At 37.0% G+C, this 22,960-nt stretch overlaps 1 protein-coding gene across 10 annotated transcripts; it reads left to right on the top strand.

Annotated features, from left to right (window-relative positions):
- The first annotated feature begins 16,101 nt into the window (after nucleotides 1-16,101).
- On the top strand, nucleotides 16,102-21,281 carry LOC109022047. 10 transcript variants are annotated; one of them, XM_019004833.2, is made up of 7 exons: nucleotides 16,102-16,695; nucleotides 17,128-17,181; nucleotides 18,094-18,198; nucleotides 18,295-18,404; nucleotides 18,909-19,714; nucleotides 20,223-20,851; nucleotides 20,940-21,281. In XM_019004833.2, the coding sequence occupies exons 3-7, from the start codon at nucleotides 18,149-18,151 to the stop codon at nucleotides 21,046-21,048; spliced, it is 1,704 nt and encodes a 567-aa protein (XP_018860378.1). In that variant the 5' UTR covers nucleotides 16,102-16,695; nucleotides 17,128-17,181; nucleotides 18,094-18,148; the 3' UTR covers nucleotides 21,049-21,281. The 10 variants fall into 10 exon arrangements, with proteins under 10 accessions (XP_018860378.1, XP_035540671.1, XP_035540670.1 ...); XM_035684778.1 differs by lacking the exon at nucleotides 17,128-17,181 and having other exon boundaries at nucleotides 16,102-16,775; XM_035684777.1 differs by having other exon boundaries at nucleotides 16,102-16,775; nucleotides 17,128-18,198.
- Nucleotides 21,282-22,960: the final 1,679 nt, after the last annotated feature.

Here is a 22,960-nt window from a genome sequence, read left to right as displayed (position 1 = left end):
GTCTTATTCTTCACTTTTCTTGCTTCTCACTTTTTGTTGTCTTATTAGGTACTTGATCACGTCGAATGTCTATTATGGAGCTCTAGCTCTTATCTTCAAGATTTCAAACCTGACGATAAGGGTCTCTAATGTTTTGGTTGTTACCTCCCAGGGTAGGGTAGACTCGTCCATGCTCGAGGCGGCTCGTGCTAGCTTGTTAGCCTTCCACTTTTCTTCCCATGGCATTTGCTTAATGTTAAAATACTGGAAGTGGTCATGTTTTTTCTCTACTTGTTGCAAATACTTCTTAAGCTTCTCCTCTTTTACTGCATATTCTCCCATTACTTGGTTGACTACCTCTTAAGAGTGAGTCTTACATCAACTTCCTTTGCTCCTAACGCTTTAGCAAAAACGAGTCTTGCTAGCAAAGCCTCATACTCTACTTCATTGTTGGTGATTTTGAATGTGAGTTTTACGACATAATAAAATTCTTCTCTAGTATTGGTTATGATATACACATACACTCCCCCACCAGAAGCTGTCGACGTAAACTTGCCAAGGGCTTTCTATCGATATTGTTTGAACTTTCTCAGAGAAGTTTGCAAACTCGACTACAAATTCTGCTAGTATTTGTCCTTTCATTGTGTTTTGAGAGAGATATTCAATATCAAATTCACTTAGCTCAACTGACCAATTCACAAGGCGTCCAGGTGTATCAAGTTTGTGTAGTACTTTTTTTAAGGAAGTTTATGTTAATACCTTGATTGGGTGGGCCTGAAAGTAGGGCCTTAATCGATGGAGATTGTTACTAGTGCGAATGCCAACATGTCCATTCACAGGTAACAGGTCTCTGCTTCCTCTTAAGGCTCGACTTGTATAATAGATCGGTCTTTGGGTGCATTTTTCTTCCTTCACCAAAGCCACTGAGATGACATTAGGGATATTGACAAATACAAGTACACGTTTTCTCCCTGTCTGGCTTCATTGTTAGTGATTTTGAATGTGAGTTTTACCACATAATAAATTCTTCTCCGGTATTAGTCATGATATACAAATATATTCCCCCAATTAGGAGCTGTCAACGTAAACTTGCCAAGGGCTTCTTGTTGATACTGTTTGAACTTCCTCAGAGAAGTTTGCAAACTTGGCTACAAAATCTGTTAGTATTTGTCATTTCATTGTGTTTCGAGAGAGACACTCAATATCAAATTCACTTAGCTCGACTGACCAATACATTAGGCGTCCAGATGTATCAAGTTTGTGTAGTACTTTTTTTAAGGGAGCCTATGTTAATACCTTGATTGGGCGGGCCTGAAAGTCGGGCCTTAATTGATGGACGACTGTTATTAGTGTGAATGCTAGCATGTCCATTCACGGGTAGCAGATCTCTGCACCTCTTAAGGCTCGACTTGTATAATAGATCGATCTTTGGGTGCCATTTTCTTCCTTCACCAAAGCCACTGAGATTAGGGGTGTAACCGGTCCGGTCCGGTCCGGTTTTGGATAAAATCTAGGACTGAACCGGTATGTACCGGTTTTGTATTTTTCAAAACCGATTACGCACCGGTTACTCTCCTAAACCGGTACTTCCGGTTTTATCGGTTTCCGATCCGGTCCGGTCCGATTTTTCGATTTTTTTAAAATGTAAATTTCACAATTTGTCATTAAAAATTTGTTTATAAAAAAAAAATTGATTTAAAAAAAACTGTTTTATATTTTTATTAATATATTAGACTATATAATAGTATTAATATTAGACTATTGGTATAGTTATAAGTTATATATTAGTATTAGTTATAAACTTTTAGTGATTTAGTATTAACATTTTATGTAATAATTTATAAATTATAATAAGAAATTATTTCATATATGAATATATATGTTATATATAAAATTTCACATAAAAATTTATAATTATACATTATATATAAAACTTATATATATTAATATTTAATATATAAAAAATATTTTGTATAAAATTTATATATAAAAATATTATTTTTTATTTTTTTTAATCAACCGGTCCGGTTTAAAAAATCCCGGAACCGGAACCGGACCAGAACCGGCCGGTTTTTACGTTTTAAAAACTAGTTCCGGACCGGACCAGTTCAAAACCGGTAAAATCGGTCCGGTCCGGTCCAGTTTTCCGGTTTGAATTTACACCCCTAACTGAGATGACATTCGGGGATATTGACAAATACAAGTACACATTTTCTCCCTATTTGGCTTCATTGTTAGTGATTTTGAGTGTGAGTTTTACCACATAATAGAATTCTTCTCCGGTATTAGTTATGATATACACATATACTCTCCCATTAGGAGCTATCTACGTAAACTTGCCAAGGGCTTCCTGTCGATACTGTTTGAACTTCCTCAGAAAAGTTTGCAAACTTGGCTACAAAATCTGTTAGTATTTGTCATTTTATTATGTTTCGAGAGAGACACTCAATATCAAATTCACTTAGCTCGACTGACCAATACATAAGGCGTCCAAATGTATCGACATATGAGGATGTGACAATCTTTTTGGCCATTCCCTCTTATTTGTCCACAAGGTTGCGTAGGTCGTGGTGCATTTTCCTCTTCTCTTTGTTGCCAAAGTTCGGCTTACCCGCACTTTGCGACTTTGCCTCCTTTATTTCATTATGGGTTGGCACAACGTTTTCTGCACATTTTTGCCTAAGAGCCTCATTTTCGCATTGGGGACTCTTCATAACTATGGTTTATTGATCACGGGTTGCTTGAGAATGCGTTATTGTAGGCATATAAAAAACACGCTTAATCACACGGAGATACCACAGATGGCGCCAAATGTTGGGACATGTTTCATACTCCTACAAATGGTTTTTTGCAATTTACAACTAGAAGACAATGGGGCTCGGTGTGGTGTGGGATACCTCTGATGCCTAAGTCACTGATATTGGAATGTACAAGTTTCTTATCAACTTTCTATTCAAGTTAGTCATTTTGGTACGTACCTTGATCACTATTTATTTTAGATGAATATCCTATTGTCTTCCGGCATGATTCCTTGTGGTCCTTGCTGGAATGCAGACCATCAGGGCCTTAATTTTGCCACGTGAGTTAATAATGTACTAGGGACATGAATGTAGTGGGTGAATATTGTGGGCGAGTATCACGTTGGAGGGCATTGTCTTCCTTTGTCATCTGTTATGTCATTAAGTCCTTGTTAACGACAGATGGGATTTGAATTTTGTATTTATGTATTTGGTGATTGCAATTATGACAATTGCTGAATTGGTTTACGATCCTTAGAGCCCATGGGCCTTAATAAAGAAAGGTTAGGCCTGATTCCCTTGAGGGAATATTTTTCCTAGCACGCACGCGCGTGCGCACACACACACACACACACACATATTTATTAATCAAAACATAAGGTGACATACTGATACATCCAAAAGACTAGCCTACTCAAACATAGACATTCCAAACAAATGGAGAAAAGCTCAAGATGTATTTGTAGCGAGTATGAGAGGAACGTGACCATTTCCAGTATTTCAACATCAAGTAAATACCATGGGGGAAAGTTGGAAGGCGAACAAGTTGGCAACGGCCGCCTCAGGCAAGGACGAGTCAAGCCTACTCTGGGAGGTGACAACCAATACACTAGAGACCCCTGTCGTCGGAGTCGACATCTCTGAAATCAGACCAGGGCCCCCAGAATGGGCACTTGATGTGATAAAGTATCTAACTATTAGAGAGGTACTTGATGAAAAGTGAAGAATAAAGCAACACATTTCACTATGATAGACAGGGTATTATACAAACTAGTATTCTCCAGGCCTTTTTTAATATGCATCTTATTAGAGGAAGCACAATATGTGATGGCATAAATACACGAATAAGTGTGCAAAAATCACTGTAGAGGAGAGCCCTGACAGGGAAAGTCACGAGAGCGGGTTATTGCTGGCCACATTCTCTCAAGAATGCGAACTATATGCACCAATACCTCATTGCCTACCAAAAGATCTAGCGTTGATTGCATCACCTTGGCCTTTTGCGTAATGAGGAGTTGACATTGTTGGCCCCATGCCGCCAGGAAAAGTAAGGCTTAAGTTTTTCATTGTCGTTATAGATTACTTCACAAAATAGGTGGAAACAGGAGACTTAGTAATAATCATGACTATCAGCGTCACCAAAATCCTATGGAAAGCTGTCCTATGTCGATTTGGCATACCCTAAAGCATAATTTCAAATAACGAGCAACTGTTGGGTTCTAATCCCTACTGTGATTGGTGTGTCAAGTTAGGAATCAAGGCTAAATACTCTTCTCCGGGTCACCCCCAAGCTAACGGGCAAGTCGAAGCGTCCAACAAAATATTGCTTGAAATTTTGAAGAAGAAATTGGCAGACAAGAAATGAACTTGGCCTGAAGAGCTGCCAAGGGTCTTATGGTCATATAGAACTACCACAAATACTCCAACTGGAGAAACCCCTTTCGCCTTGACCTTCAGAAGTGAAGCAATGGTACCGATAGAAGTTGAAATACCAAGTTATAGAGTCTAGCATCACGACGAATTTAATAACAAAAAAGCTGGAAGAACATCTTGATCTACTAGAGGAAAGAAGGGAAGAAACTGAAAAAGAGAGGTGGCTAATAAAAGGAAAGGAGAACACTACTTTAACAGAGGGGTCAAACTTAGATCATTTAAAGTTGGAGACTTAGTCTTAAAGGAAGTGATGGCGATAATTCAAAGAGAAGGGAGACTCGATCTTTGGTGGGAATGACTATATATAGTTACAACTAGCCACTAACTAGGATTGTACCGTCTTAAGGACATGAAGGAAAATGAGCTACCTCATCCATAGAATGCTGATGATATTTTGCTTACAATTTACTTGTGTAAATTTTATACTGTGAGTAAAGTTGTCTCCTTTCTAAATATTGTTTCTTGTGACATGAAGCTGTCTCATTTTTTAACATTAACTTGCTCAAAAAGCCGAGTGTCCTTGCACTCGCAGTTGGCAATCAAAGGATGATGACACTCCCTGGAGTGCATCACTCCTCGCATCGAGCACATCTCCTGCCTAGCGTAAAAGCCGAGTACCCACACACTCTTATTTAACATTCAAACAAAGAATCCATTCATACTGGTAAGACTATTTCCCTTCACCATGACTAACAAGATCCAAGTAGATACGACAAGAAAATCCAAAGCAAGTCAAGCACATTTTAGATTATGGAAGATAGTGCAATTACAAAGTGTAGCAAGATGTCAACAAAATTGTTCAAAAGGAATAAAGCAATTACAAGGAAAATGAAGAAACTAAGGATTCTGAGCTGGGCAAGGAAATGAGTTAGGCTTTACATTCCTACCCAAGGATTCGATAAATTGGAAGGAGGCACGGTCTGGGTGGTTGATAGTCTTCAAGTTCAGGGACCTTAAGTCCATATAAGGATGCTCCAACATATGATCCTTCAACTTCTATAAACTGAACTTATAACCAAAGCCCCAAGCTCTGTTGCGAACACGCCTAAACGCCATGAGTTCCAGAAGAAGGTGAGCGACCTCCTCCTGAGAGGACTCCAACTCAAATTCCAATTCAGCAACTCGTTGTTCATTGGAGGTAAATCTCTTCTTCATTCTCTCCAGGGAAGCCCCGAGTGTAAATACTTTTGATTATGCTCCTTGAGAGCTTTGTTGGCAACCATATACCGAACATCCAACCAATCCATCTGAGCTTCCGTCAAGATTCTTCTACTTAAGCCACCATGCTTGCATATTCGTCGCAACGTTACTTCGTCTCTTCAAACTCTCTCTCTCTCTCTAGGCAACTGATCCGATCTAGCTTGATATCATGCTCCTCTTCCAGAATTTTGGCCACAAAATGGCAACTCGATGCCTCCTTTCGAAACATCTCCAAGTATTTTCAAAGATCATCCATGTCATCCCAGAGCACGGTTACATCATCCTCCAGTGTATACTCCAAGTGGGAGTAAGCTTCCACCAGCTCGTCCCTCCCTGCCCTAAGCTCAAAGATAACCTAGTGGACATTGCCTGTGAAAGTATGTAAGGATTGGACTTCCTTCTCTAAAGAAGACCTCAAGTCACCTACTTGCCCAAATTGACATGGTGAAAAGGTTGAGAGTGGTTGTGATAGAAGGGTTTCACCGGCCGAAATTGCAAACCCCCTCTCCACAAGTTGCTCGACATTGCCCGACGGCAAAACTTGGGCTCTAGTCTCTTCTAAATTCGCTTGTGAAAGAATCTCTCCCCTCAATGGTGAAGTGTTGAATGACAGGTAAGGAATAGAAACTTGACCCCTTATGGTCCACACTCGAAGGATCATCACGAAACAAACCCTAAGGGTTTATCGGGAGCTCGGGAGTTTCCCCTCCAGAAACATTAAAGGGAATTGAATGTGGAGAACTGGCCTTGCCACCCATGTTACTAGAACGAATGTCACAGGCAAGCTGGGAAGATGTTTCCTCCCCAACGTTGTCCGCCTCAACACTCTTTTTGGGCACCAAGGGTGTCTTTCCAATATCTTCAAAGGTACATTGAGAAAGGTATCCTAAAAATCATTTGGCATGGACTCAAGAAATGCTGAGTCCAATGCCACGTCAATATCTACCTCCTTTTGACTGAAAGTCAAGTGATAAAAATCGAATAGGAGTTAAAGAACATGACCCCGGTCGCCTTGCGAGGAAGGCGCAAATAATCAAAACGTTTTGGAAGCACCTCGAGGATTGGACTCAGGGGATTTAGAGTCCAATATGACTACCAGATCAGCCTCTGCCTGTTCCAAAACCTCCTCCAAACTCTAGTGAAGCCTGGTGAACGGGATCACCAACACCCGACGGTGATGAAACTCATCGTAGTTGATGGAAGCTACCTGGAGAATTGGAAACCCCGCACTTAGAGCAAGATCAAACTCAGACCCCACCTGCTCCGTGAACAACCAAGGTTTCTTCCATTTCTATTCTAGCAAAATAAAAGGGGCCTCTTCTATCCACGAGAAACAGGTGGCCCACTCAGAAAATGATGACCAAGGACATGAGAATGGTTCGGTAATACCAAGAATCGATCAATGTTCGCTCGAGTAAGGAGAGCATCAATCCAGACAGTCTTTTGATTATGTTCAACCCATGAATAGGCTCGCTGCAGAGATGCTTTTTCTCTGTCTAAGAGTGCCACACTAAAGGTCACGAACGTTAGGAACAATACCCCATAGCACCTGGACCGGAAACTCTTGGCGACTAACTTTGCCTACTGGAAACTCACAGCCTATACCATAGAATAAAAATTTCTTATGCCACTCCTTGGCATGAGAGTAGCGGGCGTCCAAACGCTCCACCCGATAGTTGATTCGAGAATAAAAACTAAATTTATTCTCGTCATGGTGTTGAACTCCATGGGTATAAATGAATTTTTGAGTAGTAACGTCGGGATATTCCTTGTCAGCAGGTTCCAAAACCTGATGTCACATGACACATCATGACAACAAAATCCTCCGAGCATTAGGGAGAAGCTGTGAAGAGGCTTGGCCCAAAAAATCCAAAACGTCATGAACAAAGCGACAAAATGGGAGTTGAAGCCCCATCAGAAATATGCTTGTATACAGGGCAACCTATTCTGCAAACCCTTCTGAATCGACAACACTACTATGGCACTAGGCACTTCCAAAGCTACAGAATTTGGGACCCCGTACAAATTTCTCACCGAATCCATGTCTGCCTGAAAAGTAGTTGCAGACCAATGATGTCCTTTGTAATCGTTCTAACAGTGTGGATATAAGATCGCGAACCACGAGAGCCAAAACGAGAAGCATTTTGGGGAGCCATTGGCAATGAGAGGAATGAAAGCTGAAAGAGAGATCTAGAAGAAGGAAGATTAGAGGAAGAAGTAGCAACAAGAGATAGAGATGAAATAGTGAGAAGAAATAAAGAAGATGAGTTTTTAAAAAAGGAACAACGATGGTTGAGTAACTCCTAACATGAAAGCAATAGGTGTCAATAAAATAGAGGAGAAACGGGCAAACCTCATGATTCGTGCTGCATGAAGGAACGTGGATGGTAAGCCCGCACACGCCACCCCAAACATGTGAATATGTGTCGTCAAGAAGGCGGTTATGAGTGGGAAGAAACGAAAGAAAAATTATTGAAACGACATGAAATAAAGTAGAAAATTTTCGTCACACCGTTGTGATAGAAATTCACAGGGTAACTATTGGACCAAATATTCCCCAAAAGAATTGGGCTGCACTGCAAGAACCAGAAGCCTGTGGGCTTGAAAATCATGAGCCTGACGAACACTAAATGCGCAAGGGTATGAAACCCAAAAATAGCTGCCGTTAATGAGACTTTAATGATGTAACAGACATCGAGGGAAGTCAATGATTTCCAGCGTGATGCTTGCCCACAGTAACCGCCCGTCACATTAATATCTCCAATGCATTGATCTCTTGTAAGCAGAATCAAAGTTCTAATAATCCGCATCCCAGGAAGAATCATCGGGAATCATGCCGAAAAGCTAGCCCAACCAAATGGAGACATTCAACCCGTATAAATAAAGGTTGAGGTACGTACAACAAGGACTAACTTGACTACAAATTCTAAAAAGCAATTCACATATTCCAGGCATCGGAGGTATCCCTCACCCCCCAAGCTACCTTTACTTCTTGTTGCAGGTTGCAAAAGACGATTTGCAGGAATATGAAACACAACCACAACAATATGCTTTGAAAGGTAAGTCAGTGGCAGAAGAAGCATAGCTGCAGGAAATTATATGCTTTGAAGGAAGTACAGCCTAGGTTCCTTAACGAATCAGGGCCTGCAAGCAGAGATGTAGCATAGCCACTACTGTGCATGCTGGGTTGTGTGGGCCTAACGGCATGCAGTACTCTTTGAGGCCTGATGCTAATTATAATTATTTATAAGGCGGCGATACATTTATAATTTCACTGTTTATAAGTCAGCTTCTTTACATACCATTTGTTGTAGCATTAAAATGCAAAAAATTAAAAATATAGATACATTTTTTTATGATTTAGCCGCTATATGTTGTTGATGGGATTGATCCCCAACATGTAGGAAATATTTTCCCCCAAAAAAAACACGTGGAAAATATGTTTTTTTCATCTGGGTCGAAATAGGTTAGATTGACCACCTTTCTTCAATCTCAAACTCACAAGCACTACAATACCATGCAATTCTCCAACAGCCCCGCGCGGTTCTTTGATTCCACCCTATCTTTCGGTGACTACGCACGTACCTGCTCTGATCGCTGTCAAAGACAGCCACCTGGATTGGAGCCCGGCCATGAAAAGTCTTCCATAAGGACGTGACTCGTACGTGAAGAAGAAAGAGGAGGAGAACACAAGATGAACAGCCAATACCTGGCTTACGCGATGTTAGCTAACTTAATGGAATTGGTCTCCCATCTCTCTCTCTCTCTCTCTCTCTCTCTCTCTCTCTCTCTCTCTCTCTCTCTCATATTTTAATGTTTTCAATTACGTGGTAATTATGGTTCCAACTTCCAATAGATCCTGACGTTATGTAACTCTCTTAATCTGGTCGTAATGCATTCCGTAAGCATGCCCCATCATAAATTCATAATTAATGGGTCATCATGTAATACATATAATTAAGTATGAGTAATGGTATATTTACAACTCTTTTTTACAATTTTGATACAAACATGTGTTAAATTGAAGGTATTTATGTAAAGTGATTTTACTTTTATAAGTTGTTTTATAAAATTTGTATCACATATATATGTCTGTGTGTGAAATTAACCGAATTAAGGAGGATCGACTAATAATTATCACCATTTTATTCACATATTTTTACATGATCATGCAGAGTCGGCAACTAATGGGATCATCATATTATACGATCTATATATATATATATGATCATGATCTATATATACATATATATGCATGATCATGTGAATGAGATGTGCAATGTCTGTTAGTTTGCCTTTCTTTTTCAAATTTATGGACCAGCTTTTGAACCGCAAACCTGCATGTCCAGATCATAGGTCCAGTAGTACTCCGATCGATTGAAACATTTTAGATAATGACGTAATTACATTACCAAGTTTATCTCTTAATCGGAGGGATTTATATATAGTCAATCTTCAAAGAACCCCTTTCATACAATATCAATCTGTCCACTTCAAAGAAAAAACATTTTCCACAGAATATAATATATTAATTGAACTCTTTTTTATGTTTATGCAATTCTAAAAGTCAGTGATATACCTATCATTTATAACGAAATTGTAAATTATAATTTATGATCGATTCATTTAATTGGTTAATTAAGCTTAATTTCTATAATCTATTTTCATGACTTAAGTTCATTGACTTGACTTAATATAATCACAAGTCTCATTTTCAAGTTCAGTACTATATATTAATTAATTAATTAATTATCAATCAATCTTACGTCACTATAAGTAAAAAGCTTGTTTGTGGTCAGTTATTTATTATAAAAATTATAATTTTTTACTAAAATGAGCTCATTTCTATTGCAAATAATTCAACATATATATTCGGTTTTTTTTAATGATTTAATCTCTCCATAACCATACTGAACAAAAAGTGCAAGTGAAGAGAGAAGAAAAAAAAAAAAAAAAAAAACAAGAAGAAAAGAACGCAATCATCAGAGTTTATGTGTATATCAATGTTATGTACCCAAATGGTTTAAGTTTTGAAGATAAAGATTTTACTTGAAAATATAGTAAAGTCATGCTTTTGATATAAGGAGATTATTTTATACGAAACGCATTCCTTGATCATGATCATCATGCCATGATCGATGATGAACATATAAAGGAATTATTAGCAAGTGCATGCATTCCCGGCCAGCACAAATTCGATTGACATGATCTTATAAATAGCACAGCTCATTTCTTGCATATATAGTTTCCCAACATTCCTTGAGAGTTAAGATCAAGTCAACACCAATCCAAGGGGCAGATATATAATCCCCTCGTATTCATTAAATTAATTTCCACCCATCAAATCAACATCGATCATGTTATTATAATTGATTTTAATGCTACATGTTGGACGTAGACAGCATTTCTTTGGGGACACTACTCTTGAGGCCGATCGATGATGTTATCTTCTTCTTGCAGTAGAATCCAAATCTATAAAACCAACAAGGAAAAAGGAGTCGAAGTTTGATTGATCCCACCATTCTCGATCGTTGGCCGACCAGCTGGTACAAGATTTTGAGTTTGACACTTGGAAATTGGAAATAATATATTTAGGGCACCCCCCCCCTAATGGCCGGAAAGTCAAGAAGGAATGTGTCTTGCATGGCTGCTTCTGCCAATTACCTGGTATAGCTAGCTAGGGTTGAGTAGTCGTCCAGAGTAGTTAGAACATGCATGAAACTAGTACAATGACTGATCCCCGGCCCCAACGTCTTTTTGTTGTTTTTTTATTGGTCGGAATTATATGGAGCCTAGTGCATGCTTTTCCCGTTTTGGACCGACTCCCTAATGCTCACGGCGGCCTACATCGATTTGGTGGCTCACTTTTATCAGTTATTTCTTAGGTTATCCATTTAACGTGAGATCGAAGACATGATCATATTGATCAGTCAGTTAAGAGAACGTTAAAGATATAATAAACAAACAAATTAAATACGTTGTTCCATTAATTCTTTCATTTTTTTTAGCTTTATTTGGGCCATAAATTGGTATATATATGTATATATTAATTAATATCTACGTACATAGATGTTAATTTCTTGTTTCATATATATATAAATATATATATATATATACTAGTAAGATGTTACGTGCCTGAGGCACATATGCGCAATTCAAAGTACTAATATATTTTATTAAAATAAAAATAAAGTACATATATCTTATTATTTTATTACTAATATATATCTTAGAAGCTATTGAAAGATAGACTATTTATAAATTATTATAATGCTTTCCTATTATAATGAATACGAAAAGACAAATCTACATAAATCTGTTTTTCTATTATAACGTATTTTCAAATTGGAAATTGAATCCATGATTATTATTATAATAAATCTGCTTTATTAGCATATTTAAATATATTAATAGTGGAATAGAAACCAACAGAAATCATAAAAGTAGCCATAAATAGAATGTAAATGAAAATATAATTGTATCTCTATGTTCTGTAATTATTACAAACGGATGGAAAGTTAATGAAAACCAACATATTCCGTTAAAACAAAAAATTTCTGTTAAAATAAGAAAATTTCGTTTCATAAGCTCTTTATATATAGAGAGATATAAGCCTCACAAGTTTATATGGTAGTAAATAATATTGTACCAACTCATGTATGTAGTAGCTAGAGTTGCTCAATCATAATTAATGTCGGTTGTTGGGTTTGTAATTTCATCCATTACTTATGTCATCAGTATTCTATATATGTATGTATATATATATATATATATATATCAACAAACTCAATAAAACAATATCTTAATTCAAATAATTTTATTACAATTTATAAATAATTTTATTATATTAATTCAAAAACCATGCATTTTAAAATATTTTAAATTTTCAAACGAGCTATATATATCATGTATATATTTCAGAACAAATTATATATAGAGGCGATCCATGATGTCAGTCCGTAAAACTAAACTATTAAAAATAAAAAGACAGTTTAGTTGAATGGGATTTATATATATACCATTTTAAGTAAATGATTTAAATTATCTTGATGATCAGGCCATGATGAGTAGTACTGGGATTCTTATTCTTTTTAGTGTGGACGTTTTCTATTCTAGTGATATATATGAACAGTAGTGGTGGTCCACATATATATAGGATGCTAATGAAGAAGTTTGACATAATTATTATATATATAGTTATCTTTTTCTAATTAATCTTCGTGCATGCACGTCCAATAAACAAAATGGTTAATTTGGATCTCTATATAAATATATTCTGATCGATGATCAGAGATCAATTAATTAAACAAAAGGGTTGGGTTGGGTTGGGTTGGGATTGCCGTGCAAATGCCCCCCCCTCGGCCTGCTCCAGCTCTGTCTTGCTATCAATCTCGAAGGTCAAACGTCTTAACACTCATCATAAGAAATATAAGAAATATAAGTATTTATGTTCAAATTTTTAATAAAAATAACTATTAATATTTACGACGAAAATATATTCATTTTAATTGAAAATAATCATTTCATTAAAAATAACTGGTTGCAAATAAATAATTTTTTTTATAGCAACTTTTAGCTAGCCAATTACATTAAAATTTTAATATTTATTAATTATTAAAAATTTGGGTGCCAATTTCTCTATGTATATACAAATGAGTCGTGACATATTGCAATATTCATGTCATCTTTTATTTATTTATTTGTATTCAAACGTGAGACTTGCCTTGATCTGTTGGCTAGCTAGAGTCACGCGGGATCACGATCATGGCTGGATCTATCAATCTGTAATTTAGTTTAATACTTGATTTGATAGCCAACAAAGTGGTTGGACTTGGACGTACAAATTAAGCTAGGGTACTGAAAAACCATTGAACTCGATCTGATATATTAATTAATGATGCTGAGTTAAGTTGAAATTGTACCAACTTAAATAGTATTTGGTGACTTGACTTGGAAGAAGGAATAAGTATATATCTAAATTAGTAATTAGTAATTAGATTATCTAATTACGTCTTACGTTGTGATCATGGCCACATCATTCGCTGTTGCCTCGACGTTGGGTTAATTTACGTAGGATTAGTTGTCGATCTATCTGCTGGTCAGCCTGCAGGCATGGTAGTGTAATTTTTTTTTTTTATCATTTTTTTTTGGTCCCTTTTTGGCTGTGGATATTTATATATATATATATATATATATATATATTTATATAAGTGAATCGCGAGAGTTCATGCATTTTTTTATATACTCTTCATGGATATTTTTGTATATATTAAAAGAAAGAAAATCATGCATGTTGAATTTATATATCTTCACACTCTTAGAGTTCATTTGGACAGTGAGATGAGATGATGAGATGGTTTTAAATGAGTTGAATAAAATATTATTAGAATATTTTTTATTTAATATTATTATTATTTTTGAATTTGAAAAAGTTGAATTGTTTATTATATTTTGTATAGAAATTTAGAAAAATTATAACGATGAGATGAGATGGATTGAGAGTATTAATTCTATATCCAAACAGGGCCTAATGGCCGTTCCGGCCCATTCGAAGTCAGATTAAGGATCTATAATGCAAATCTTTGTATTAATTGTTCACTTGTCACAAACTCTTCTAAAATCTTTAAACATGTTTTTACGTAAATAAGATGATATTTATATGATCATCACGTAATATTCTAGCTCTTTTTGCGAAATTTGCCTAGCTAGACTTAAATAAGCAAAATTATAAAGGGTGGTTTGATTGCACTGATGAGTAGTACTGCACATATATATGCCCACGGCATGCATGCTTTGATCACCCTAACCCTGCATGCAGCAATATGCATGCAGTACTGATTGGAATATCACAACATGATCAGAATGAATTAATAATATTAGTCAAAGGATGTTCTTAATTGGATAACAGTATATATTCTTAATTAATTAATAATGGCCAAGATCTTTTAGATTAATTGACAACACCTTGATTTCTCACTAAAAGAATTAAAGATCGAATCCTCACTCTCCTTGTATAAAAAAAAAATGACGAGAACTAACTAAGGTTTGTGATCTGTCCATCTCATTTCAATTCATTATCCAAACGATACCTTCATCATCTGAGATGAGTTCATCTTTTCAAAAAAAAAAAAAATAACGAGCAATTTGAAATATACATTAAAAAAAAAAAAAGAAAAATCCACAAGATGCAGGAGTTTGATTTCAAAGCACTCTTACTTTATTTGAGATGATTGAAGTTCCCGGCACTTCATGATCATCCAACTTCGAATCTGCTTCTTGAAAGAAGATGCATGGAATAATTTGAAGTATCCATTTAAAAAAAAGGGAAAAAAATCGACAAAATGGTAACTGTGCCTCCTAGTCTATAATGGTTTCAAATTGCCCTTTTGATCTTTGAACTAAATAGTACTTTAATTATATTATTATGATTCTCACGTGCAGATGTAAAAAGTTCCCCCACATTTTTTGTTCTTTCGATTGCTACAAAGGGGGAGGAATTATTAAGGTCAAAACAGCCCAAAATAATATCGGCACACAGACTGTTTGAGGCTATTTTGGCCTAAAATATTTATTATGCACCAAACAGTCTCTGTGCTGACTCTTCTATGCTCCAAATGGCCATTTCTTGTTCATTTGGAGCCATTAAATTTTTCAACCCTTCACATCCTGTGTTGGAAAGCTTATTTCAGAAAGACGTGCTGCAATGCTCTCTCCAAAATTCAATGGAAATATTGAGTGCAAGTACTTGGGGAGGTCGATAAAAAAAAAACACATATATGTCCAATAAAAGCTGACATCTTCATGAAAGTAGTCTTGATAAGCTTTCAAAAGGTATCTCATTTTACTCCCATTTTCAGATTTTCTTGCACGAATAAAGTCGTCTGTATCTAAAGTTAGCTTTTTGCAAAAGAGGCATCTTTGGACTTCTTTCCATTGCCATGCATGCCCCCCCCCCCCACCTTAGGAATTGTCAATTTTTATGACTTGTCTACATTAAAGCTCCGTTTTTTATAACAAAATAAAGGATCCAAACAGTAACAACATCGCTTGGAAAGTGTTTCTAGAATCGAAAGAAAATATTTTTAACCCTTTTTTTTTTCCCTTTCCTATCCCATCTGTTATCTGCCCAAAATGCAGACAACCATGAACAAACCAAGGTTTGTGATTCCTCTTGAATATGTGCACAGTATTTTGAATATATCGCAATCCAGCCGCCACGTGTGGGTCAATGAAACGCCTCGTCATGGTGCTGATGCTATTGCTTCAGAATTCTCTGAAGCGCATTGATTCTCTGATTCACCAATCCTGATACAAGCATGATTTATCAGAGAGATCCGTATTCACAACCAACCAACTAAGCTTGATTCTGCATCTCAACATGTAATGTAACTGTTGTATTTAAGAAATGACGAGGATAATTACTAACTCATTGCCAGTGGGGGGCCCATTTGAAAATATATTAACATAAATGAATAGCAACAGAGATCCTCAAATACAGAGAGAGAGAGAGAGAGAGCGAAAAAATCAGATATCGTTAATGAGCTGCTCAGTTCTGTTCTGCTCTGGGATTTTCAGAATCTGCCGTAGGCCCATAGTAGCATTATACATCCTGGAGAGTTTCAGATATTATCTGTTTCTCTCTCTTGCCGTCCCTTTCTCCGGCTAATCCATTCATAGGAACTAACGGGCACCATCTCCCTCCGACGATTACAAACTGGGGGTTTGACTTTGCGTGACAGTGCTCAGTTTCTCCGACATCAATGTCAGTTCGAAAAAAATGGTTCGTTTTATTAACGAGATGTTGAGAGTCAAATCCTCTCCTTAAAAAAGGGATTCTTTCTGTTATATCGCGGAAGTCGAGGCAGTCTGGGAGATTCTCTACGGATCATACGCGTTGAAGACATTATTGGGGGAAAAGTGTTCGTGTTTGGCGTGGTGGAAAATGTTTCCTTCCTTATTTTTAAGGAGGTAAAATGATTTTCCCGGATAGCGTGTGGAAATGGAAACGAGGAATATGGATGCGAGATTATATGCGATAACTAAGGACAGAATTCCATTAATTAGGGTACCGTTTGTTGCTCATCTCTCTTTTATCAACTAGAATTAATTGCAGAGAGGGTTCACCTTCCCCTCCTTTCCCCAGTGGTGAGTTGACCTTTTTATCAGGATTTCCTAGATAAAACTAAATAAGCTCTGCTGGCTATGGAGACTCTTTGTTCCCCTTCTTCTCGCAGTCTTCGGCTTTAATATATTATCCAGTTTAATTAAACCATGGAATGCCGCTTTCTCGGCTTCTCTACCACCTAAGATCTCTCTCTCTCTCTCTCTCTCTCTCTCTCTGCCTATTTGCGATTTGAGAGAATTACTTAGTCCTCACATAGCGTCTTTCTTTGTCCCTGATTTGTTACCTTGATGGTATTATTTAGTTTTTTTACCTGATTTTCGAGCTGTCTTGTTTCTGGGTGCATTGAGAAATTTAGGAAGTTTGTCTTTTCAGATGTGATAAGAGAGAGGGTTTGTTCGATTGTCCCTCATAGCGCTGATCGTGAAGGTATCCAATTTCTTTTTTTTGTTCCTATTTGTTTGACCATTTTTTTTTTTCAGTTCTTTGGGTCTGTGTTTTGAGTGGGATCCGACTCAGATCTCTGATATTCTGCCATTTTGGTTTTCCTTGTTTTTTCACATGGGATTCAAGTGAAAGTCCATCTGCGATTTCACTGTTAGCTTTTGGATGTCTTCTCTGTTTTTGTTTATTATAATGGCTTGTGTTCTTCAAAGCTAAGTGCTAACAGACAAAACGAAGGTAGGAATTTCGTAAAACGAAGTTCAAACTCGTATTTATTTATTTACTTTGAATTGGTTTATCATTTATGGAACCTTTCTAAAAGTTTTAACTTTTTCTCGTATATTGAGAACAGGCTGCAGATTCCACAAAATGGGTCGAAAGTTTGCCCTTTCTCGTCCATACGAAAATTATTAAAAAAATGAAAACCGTTTAGACGAAAGTTCTTTTTTTTTTTTTGGGTTCATCGATTCATTTACTTGTAACCTATGACTGTGCAACAATTCTCGTTGCATTTTATTGGAGACATGTTTCTTGTGTTAGTAAAAGCAGTAGTTTCATTGAGGCGTGTTTGCTTTTTATTAAACTCAATATTGTTTAACGTTATTTTGTTGGAAACTCGGAAGTTGCACGTCTTTTTCTGTTCACTTACTACCATTGGCTACTCAATTGAAAATTGGCTATTCTAGATTGACATCCTTAATATAGCAAAAGGCAATGTAGGAACCTATGATTTCTTCTTTTCGTGTAAGGTTGCATCTTTTCTCTTTCATAATGTGAGAGTAGCAGCAAACCATTTTTTTGTTGCCCGAAGTTCTAGAAGAGTCATGTTATTATTGCTGTTCTGTTTCTGACCCTTTGTTTTATATTCTTGGAATTATCTTTCTTTTGGATTGCTAGTATTCCCACTATTCTCCACTTGCCGAGACTACTGTAATCAGTTGATTCAGAGCATATGAAAACAATATTTGGCTGTAGTTTGTTACATTGCAGTGAATCAGTGAGGTCTTGGTGAACATTTTGTCAATTAGTTTCTTTATTTTTTAATTTCTTAATGAACAAGGTTTTCTTACTCGGTTTGGCTTGCATTTTGATGTGCAGGGCGGTTCAGTTGCTTTCACCTATCCGAATTGTTGAAAGCTCAAAATCTCACGCACAATTGCTTCAGAATTTTCACCCATCTTTCCCAGTACCTGTAAACATGAAACTTGGTAATAACATAGCTTTCTGTCTCTTTTAATTCTGTTCGTTTATGTAACATAGCTGCATCTGGTGTATTCTTTTTCTGATGCAGGAATATTCTTTTTCTCTTCTCCACCTTACAATTGGCTGTCCTACTTTGTGTAAGAGTCGGGAGAGTGGAGATTATCTCAGCTAAAGGGTAGCATAAACAAGTTTGGTTTAGGCTTGGAAGTGTGTTTCTTTAGTGCACTTTTTTTTTTTAAATTTAGTAGAGAATTAATAATCCTCAACATGGCCATAAGACTAGTTCTGTCTGATATATCAGTTGTTAGGCTAAGGCCCTGTGGGCTTACTTTTCTATTTTCAGTTATTAGTCTTTTAAAAATCTCATCTACCAACTACATTTTCAAACTACCAGTAGTTACTAAATTCATGCTTTATGCACGTGAGTTGTTCAGTTTGAAACAAGGCCTGAGTGATAGATCTCCCTGGTTTCATTTTCACTAGCATTCCAAATTTTAATTTACGTGCAGATAGTGAACCAGTGTTCTGCCATTCAACTCTTGGCCATAAGCCTGATTCTAAACCTTTTGACTACAATGACATTGCTCTGGATTCTGCTATGAAGTCTCAAAACCTAATCATGACAGAAAATCAGAGTCTCTTGTGTGACTTAAAGGGCGATGAGAAGGATGCAGTGCCATTCTCGAATGCTACAAATGACGGAGATGGTTGGACTGCCATAAAGTTTGATTGTTCTATGAGCATGGTTGATATAAACAATGAAAATAAAGACGAGGTCAAAGATTTTGTTGCATTGCATAATCAATCTTCCCAAAAAACAGAATCATTTGACAAGGACTTGCATTTTGTTATGGACAAAGGTGTTATGGAATGTGAACTGCCAGAGTTGACAGTTTGCTACAAAGGGAGTACTTACCATGTTGTCAAAGACATCTGTGTTGATGAAGGCGTGCATTCCCGCGAGAAGATCCTGTTTGAGAGTGGTAGAGATAAGAAAACTGTGTGCATTGTTCTGCCGCCTGATAAGGATCAAAACAAAGAATTGGCAAAAGAAAAAGAAGATATTGATATTTCTGGTCCAGATGGATTAAATTTTTCAGCAGAAAATTATTCTGACAAGGATTCTACTAATCAATACGATTCCAAGGACTCGATGCAGACAGGGGAAGATGCCACTGGTAGTATTCTGACTGATGCCTCCAAAAAGATGTTTTTCCCTGGAAATATGCTTCCAATGGTAGCGAGCGGCGTGTGTGCTTCCCAATTTGATTGTTTGAGCAATGACAGCAATAAAGTTGAACAACAGCCCTTTCAGGTATGCACCTCTTAGTCAAAATCATAGTGTGATATAAGAAATCATCTTATAATTAAGGGTTGATTCCCAATGTTCCATCATTGCATGGGATCCACTATCTTAGCAGGGTTTTTCATGTTATAGTGTTAGTAAAATATTGTTTCGTGTTGTTTTTTTCAACTGGGAACCATCCCACTTGCATGAGACAATTACTGGAGTATCTGAGTTTCTCAGGGGCATAGAATGGTTTCCATAATTACCGTACATCTAACGAATCTCTTCTCAGAAGAGAAAAAAGTGTAGAAAAAAAAAATTGATTTTAATGATCAGAAGGTGACCGGTTGAAGCTCCAATTGTTGAATCTCCAACTATAGCAATACAAATTGTTCATGGTAATGGTCACATGGCGATGTGGGTAGCACTAGAACGACCTTTGGAATTGAGTTTGGTATTGGGTAAAATCATGTTTATGCTTGAGAGAGGTTTGGTATTTGAGGATAAATTGTAGATTCCAATGGTTTAAATGCAGGTCTATGGTGAAAGACCAATCTTGGCTGGTCCTGCTTTGGTCTCTGCAGTCGAAGAATCAAACAATAGCAGTGGGAATAAGGTATTGGCGAGCTCAACTTTGGTTTATGCAGTGAAAGAATCAAACATTAGGAGTGTGGATCCAAAGATTGCAAGCCCTGATTTTGTTTCTTCAGCTGAAGAATCAAACAATAGCACTGGGGATCAAATGTTGGCAAGCCCTACTCTTGTTCCTGCCACTGAATTATCAAACAGTAGTAGTACTGTCAATGAGTTATTTTACAATAGCAAGGTGGAAAGTGGTAGCATCACTTTCGATTTTGACTCTTTAGAACCTTCAGATAGTGGCAGACTGGAGGGTCTTGAAAATGGTGACAGTGAATGTCATGAAACTCAAAAGACGTCAAAGGTTGAAAACGGCTTGTCTGATGCTCATACAGTTTCAAGGCGACATCAACATGCTCTAGGAGAGACAAGTTTTTCTGCAGTAGGTCGTGGAGAGGAAAGTTGCTCTGCAGCGGGTACTCTATCGAGTCTTATAAATTACTCTGGTCCAATGGGATATTCTGGTAGTATCTCTCTTCGGTCAGATAGCAGCACAACCAGCACGCGATCCTTTGCCTTTCCCATGTAATTTACTGCAAACTTATTCCTTTTCCTGTCTTTATATATCCAAGTTTATCACTGATATATGCAAATTGGTTGATCATGTCTACAGATTACAGTCTGAATGGAATAGCAGTCCAGTTAGAATGGCAAAAGCTGACCAGAGGCATTTTCGGAAGCATAGATGTTGGAGGCAGGGCCTTCTTTGCTGTAAATTCTGAATGAGTCTTTTCTATGCATAGGGTTAGGGTCTGATTTTATACATCACAAAAAAATTTTAATTTATTGAATATGAAAAATATATACATCCTTTTCTCTCTTGTGGTGTCTACATGTGAAGTAGGGTCTTAGTGTCATGCAGGCAAGTTCATGAGGTGTAGTAATGTCGTATAATTTTCTGCTTATCTGCACCTATATACATTTTCTCCTATATAGAAGCAAGGCTTCATTTTTATTTTTTGTTTCCTAATGTTTATACTCACTCCAAGCATTTCGTTTATCAACAGACCTGAGTTCGATTTACAGCAATGAAACATATGATTGCATGCCAAAAAAGAAAAGTAGCTCGTATATCAACTCTCTGATATGTAAACAGGGAAAATGTTCTATATATAATTGTTCTGAAAAGGCCTCCTTATTGAGGATCAATTTATCATTTTGTAAAGCTGGCTGCACTGAAGGGTTAATTGTCAAAATCCAACTGGTCTTGCTATTTCGAAACACAATTCGATCGGCTAAGTTTTCCATGTTTATATGCATAGATAGCTATTATGGCCAACCTTTTCCAAAACTATCGAGGGAATGGAATGGAAGGCCTCTGAAATCATCATTATTAGACTGTTCATCAATGGACATAGATTAATCTTAGAAACGTTTAATTTCCATGTACTATTTTAGCCACGTAGCTTGTAAAAACAAGAGTATGTATAGTTTACCAAGGATTAATCAAATTACACATAAAATTCGAACAAAGTCTTCTCTCTAGCGCTTTTTACAAAGTGACAGAGAAGAAGTTAGTTAGTCTATCCTCCTTTGGGGAAGCAGGGAAGAGGAGTCTCTGCTCACTGAGGTGGCCGAAGAAAGGGAGAATGGAGGATTTAGAAGAGATCTGGAATAGATTGAAGTTAAGTGAAGAAGAAATTAAGCTGATAGAGATACAGTCAAGTGAACAAGAAGTCTGGAAGGAATAGGGGGAAAGAAGCTTGGTAGGGAAAATCTGCTTTGAGAGATCAGTAGGAAAGAAAGTTATAAGATCGACGATGGGGAAAATTTGGAGAGTAAATAAACTGATGGTTTTTCATGAGATGGGAGCTAACTGTTTTATGATTACTTTAGAAGAGGAGCATGTGGGAGACCCCAGAGGTGAGTCTATTGCTCTTGTGAAATTGCAAAAAAGAGTCATTGTTAGTGAAGTGAAGGATGATATGTGGTTAGGGAGTAAGAATAAGTTGAAACTGCCGAGAGCTTGGAAACCCTCGAACAGTTCTGAACCTTCACCATTTGGTGAAGGAGAAGAAGTCCAGAGTAATGTTTCTCATTGAGGGAGAATGAAAACGAGGTAGAAGTTCAGAGTTTCTCGCAGTGGCATATAAGTGCAAAAGTTAATGAAAGGAGAGATGGAGCCTAGTGGTTCACAGGCTTCTATGGGCATCCTGAAGCAAGCAAGAGATGGCAATCATGGGAATTACTGACAAAACTAAAACCAGCATGGGATAGCATGGTGTGTAGCTGGTGATTTTAATGAAATGTTGTCCCAGGATGAGAAGGGGGGAAAGAGCAGAAAAGTTAATCGCTCAGTTTCGTAAGACCTTAGAAGAAAATAGTTTGTATGATGTTGGTTTTATGGGAAATCCATTCACATGGAGTAATAAACACTTAGACCATACTTTTACAAAAGAGAGACTTGACAGATTTGTGGCAAACAATGAGTGGATCAATCTGTTCAAAAGAGTCGAAGTGGTAGGTTTAATTGCACAAAGCTCAAATAAAAAACCAGTGGTGTTATATGTGATTAAGGAAAATAGGAAGCAGACTAAGAGGTAGCACTCCTTTAAATTTGAGGCCAATTGGATAAGGGAAGAAGATTGTGAAAAAATGATAAAAGAAGTGTGGTCTGAAAAGAGTTATTCTATG

The sequence above is a fragment of the Juglans regia genome, chromosome 13, assembly GCF_001411555.2.
Source record: "Juglans regia cultivar Chandler chromosome 13, Walnut 2.0, whole genome shotgun sequence".
In the NCBI taxonomy this organism is placed as follows: domain Eukaryota; kingdom Viridiplantae; phylum Streptophyta; class Magnoliopsida; order Fagales; family Juglandaceae; genus Juglans; species Juglans regia.
This window is presented reverse-complemented; position numbering and strand designations above follow the sequence as displayed.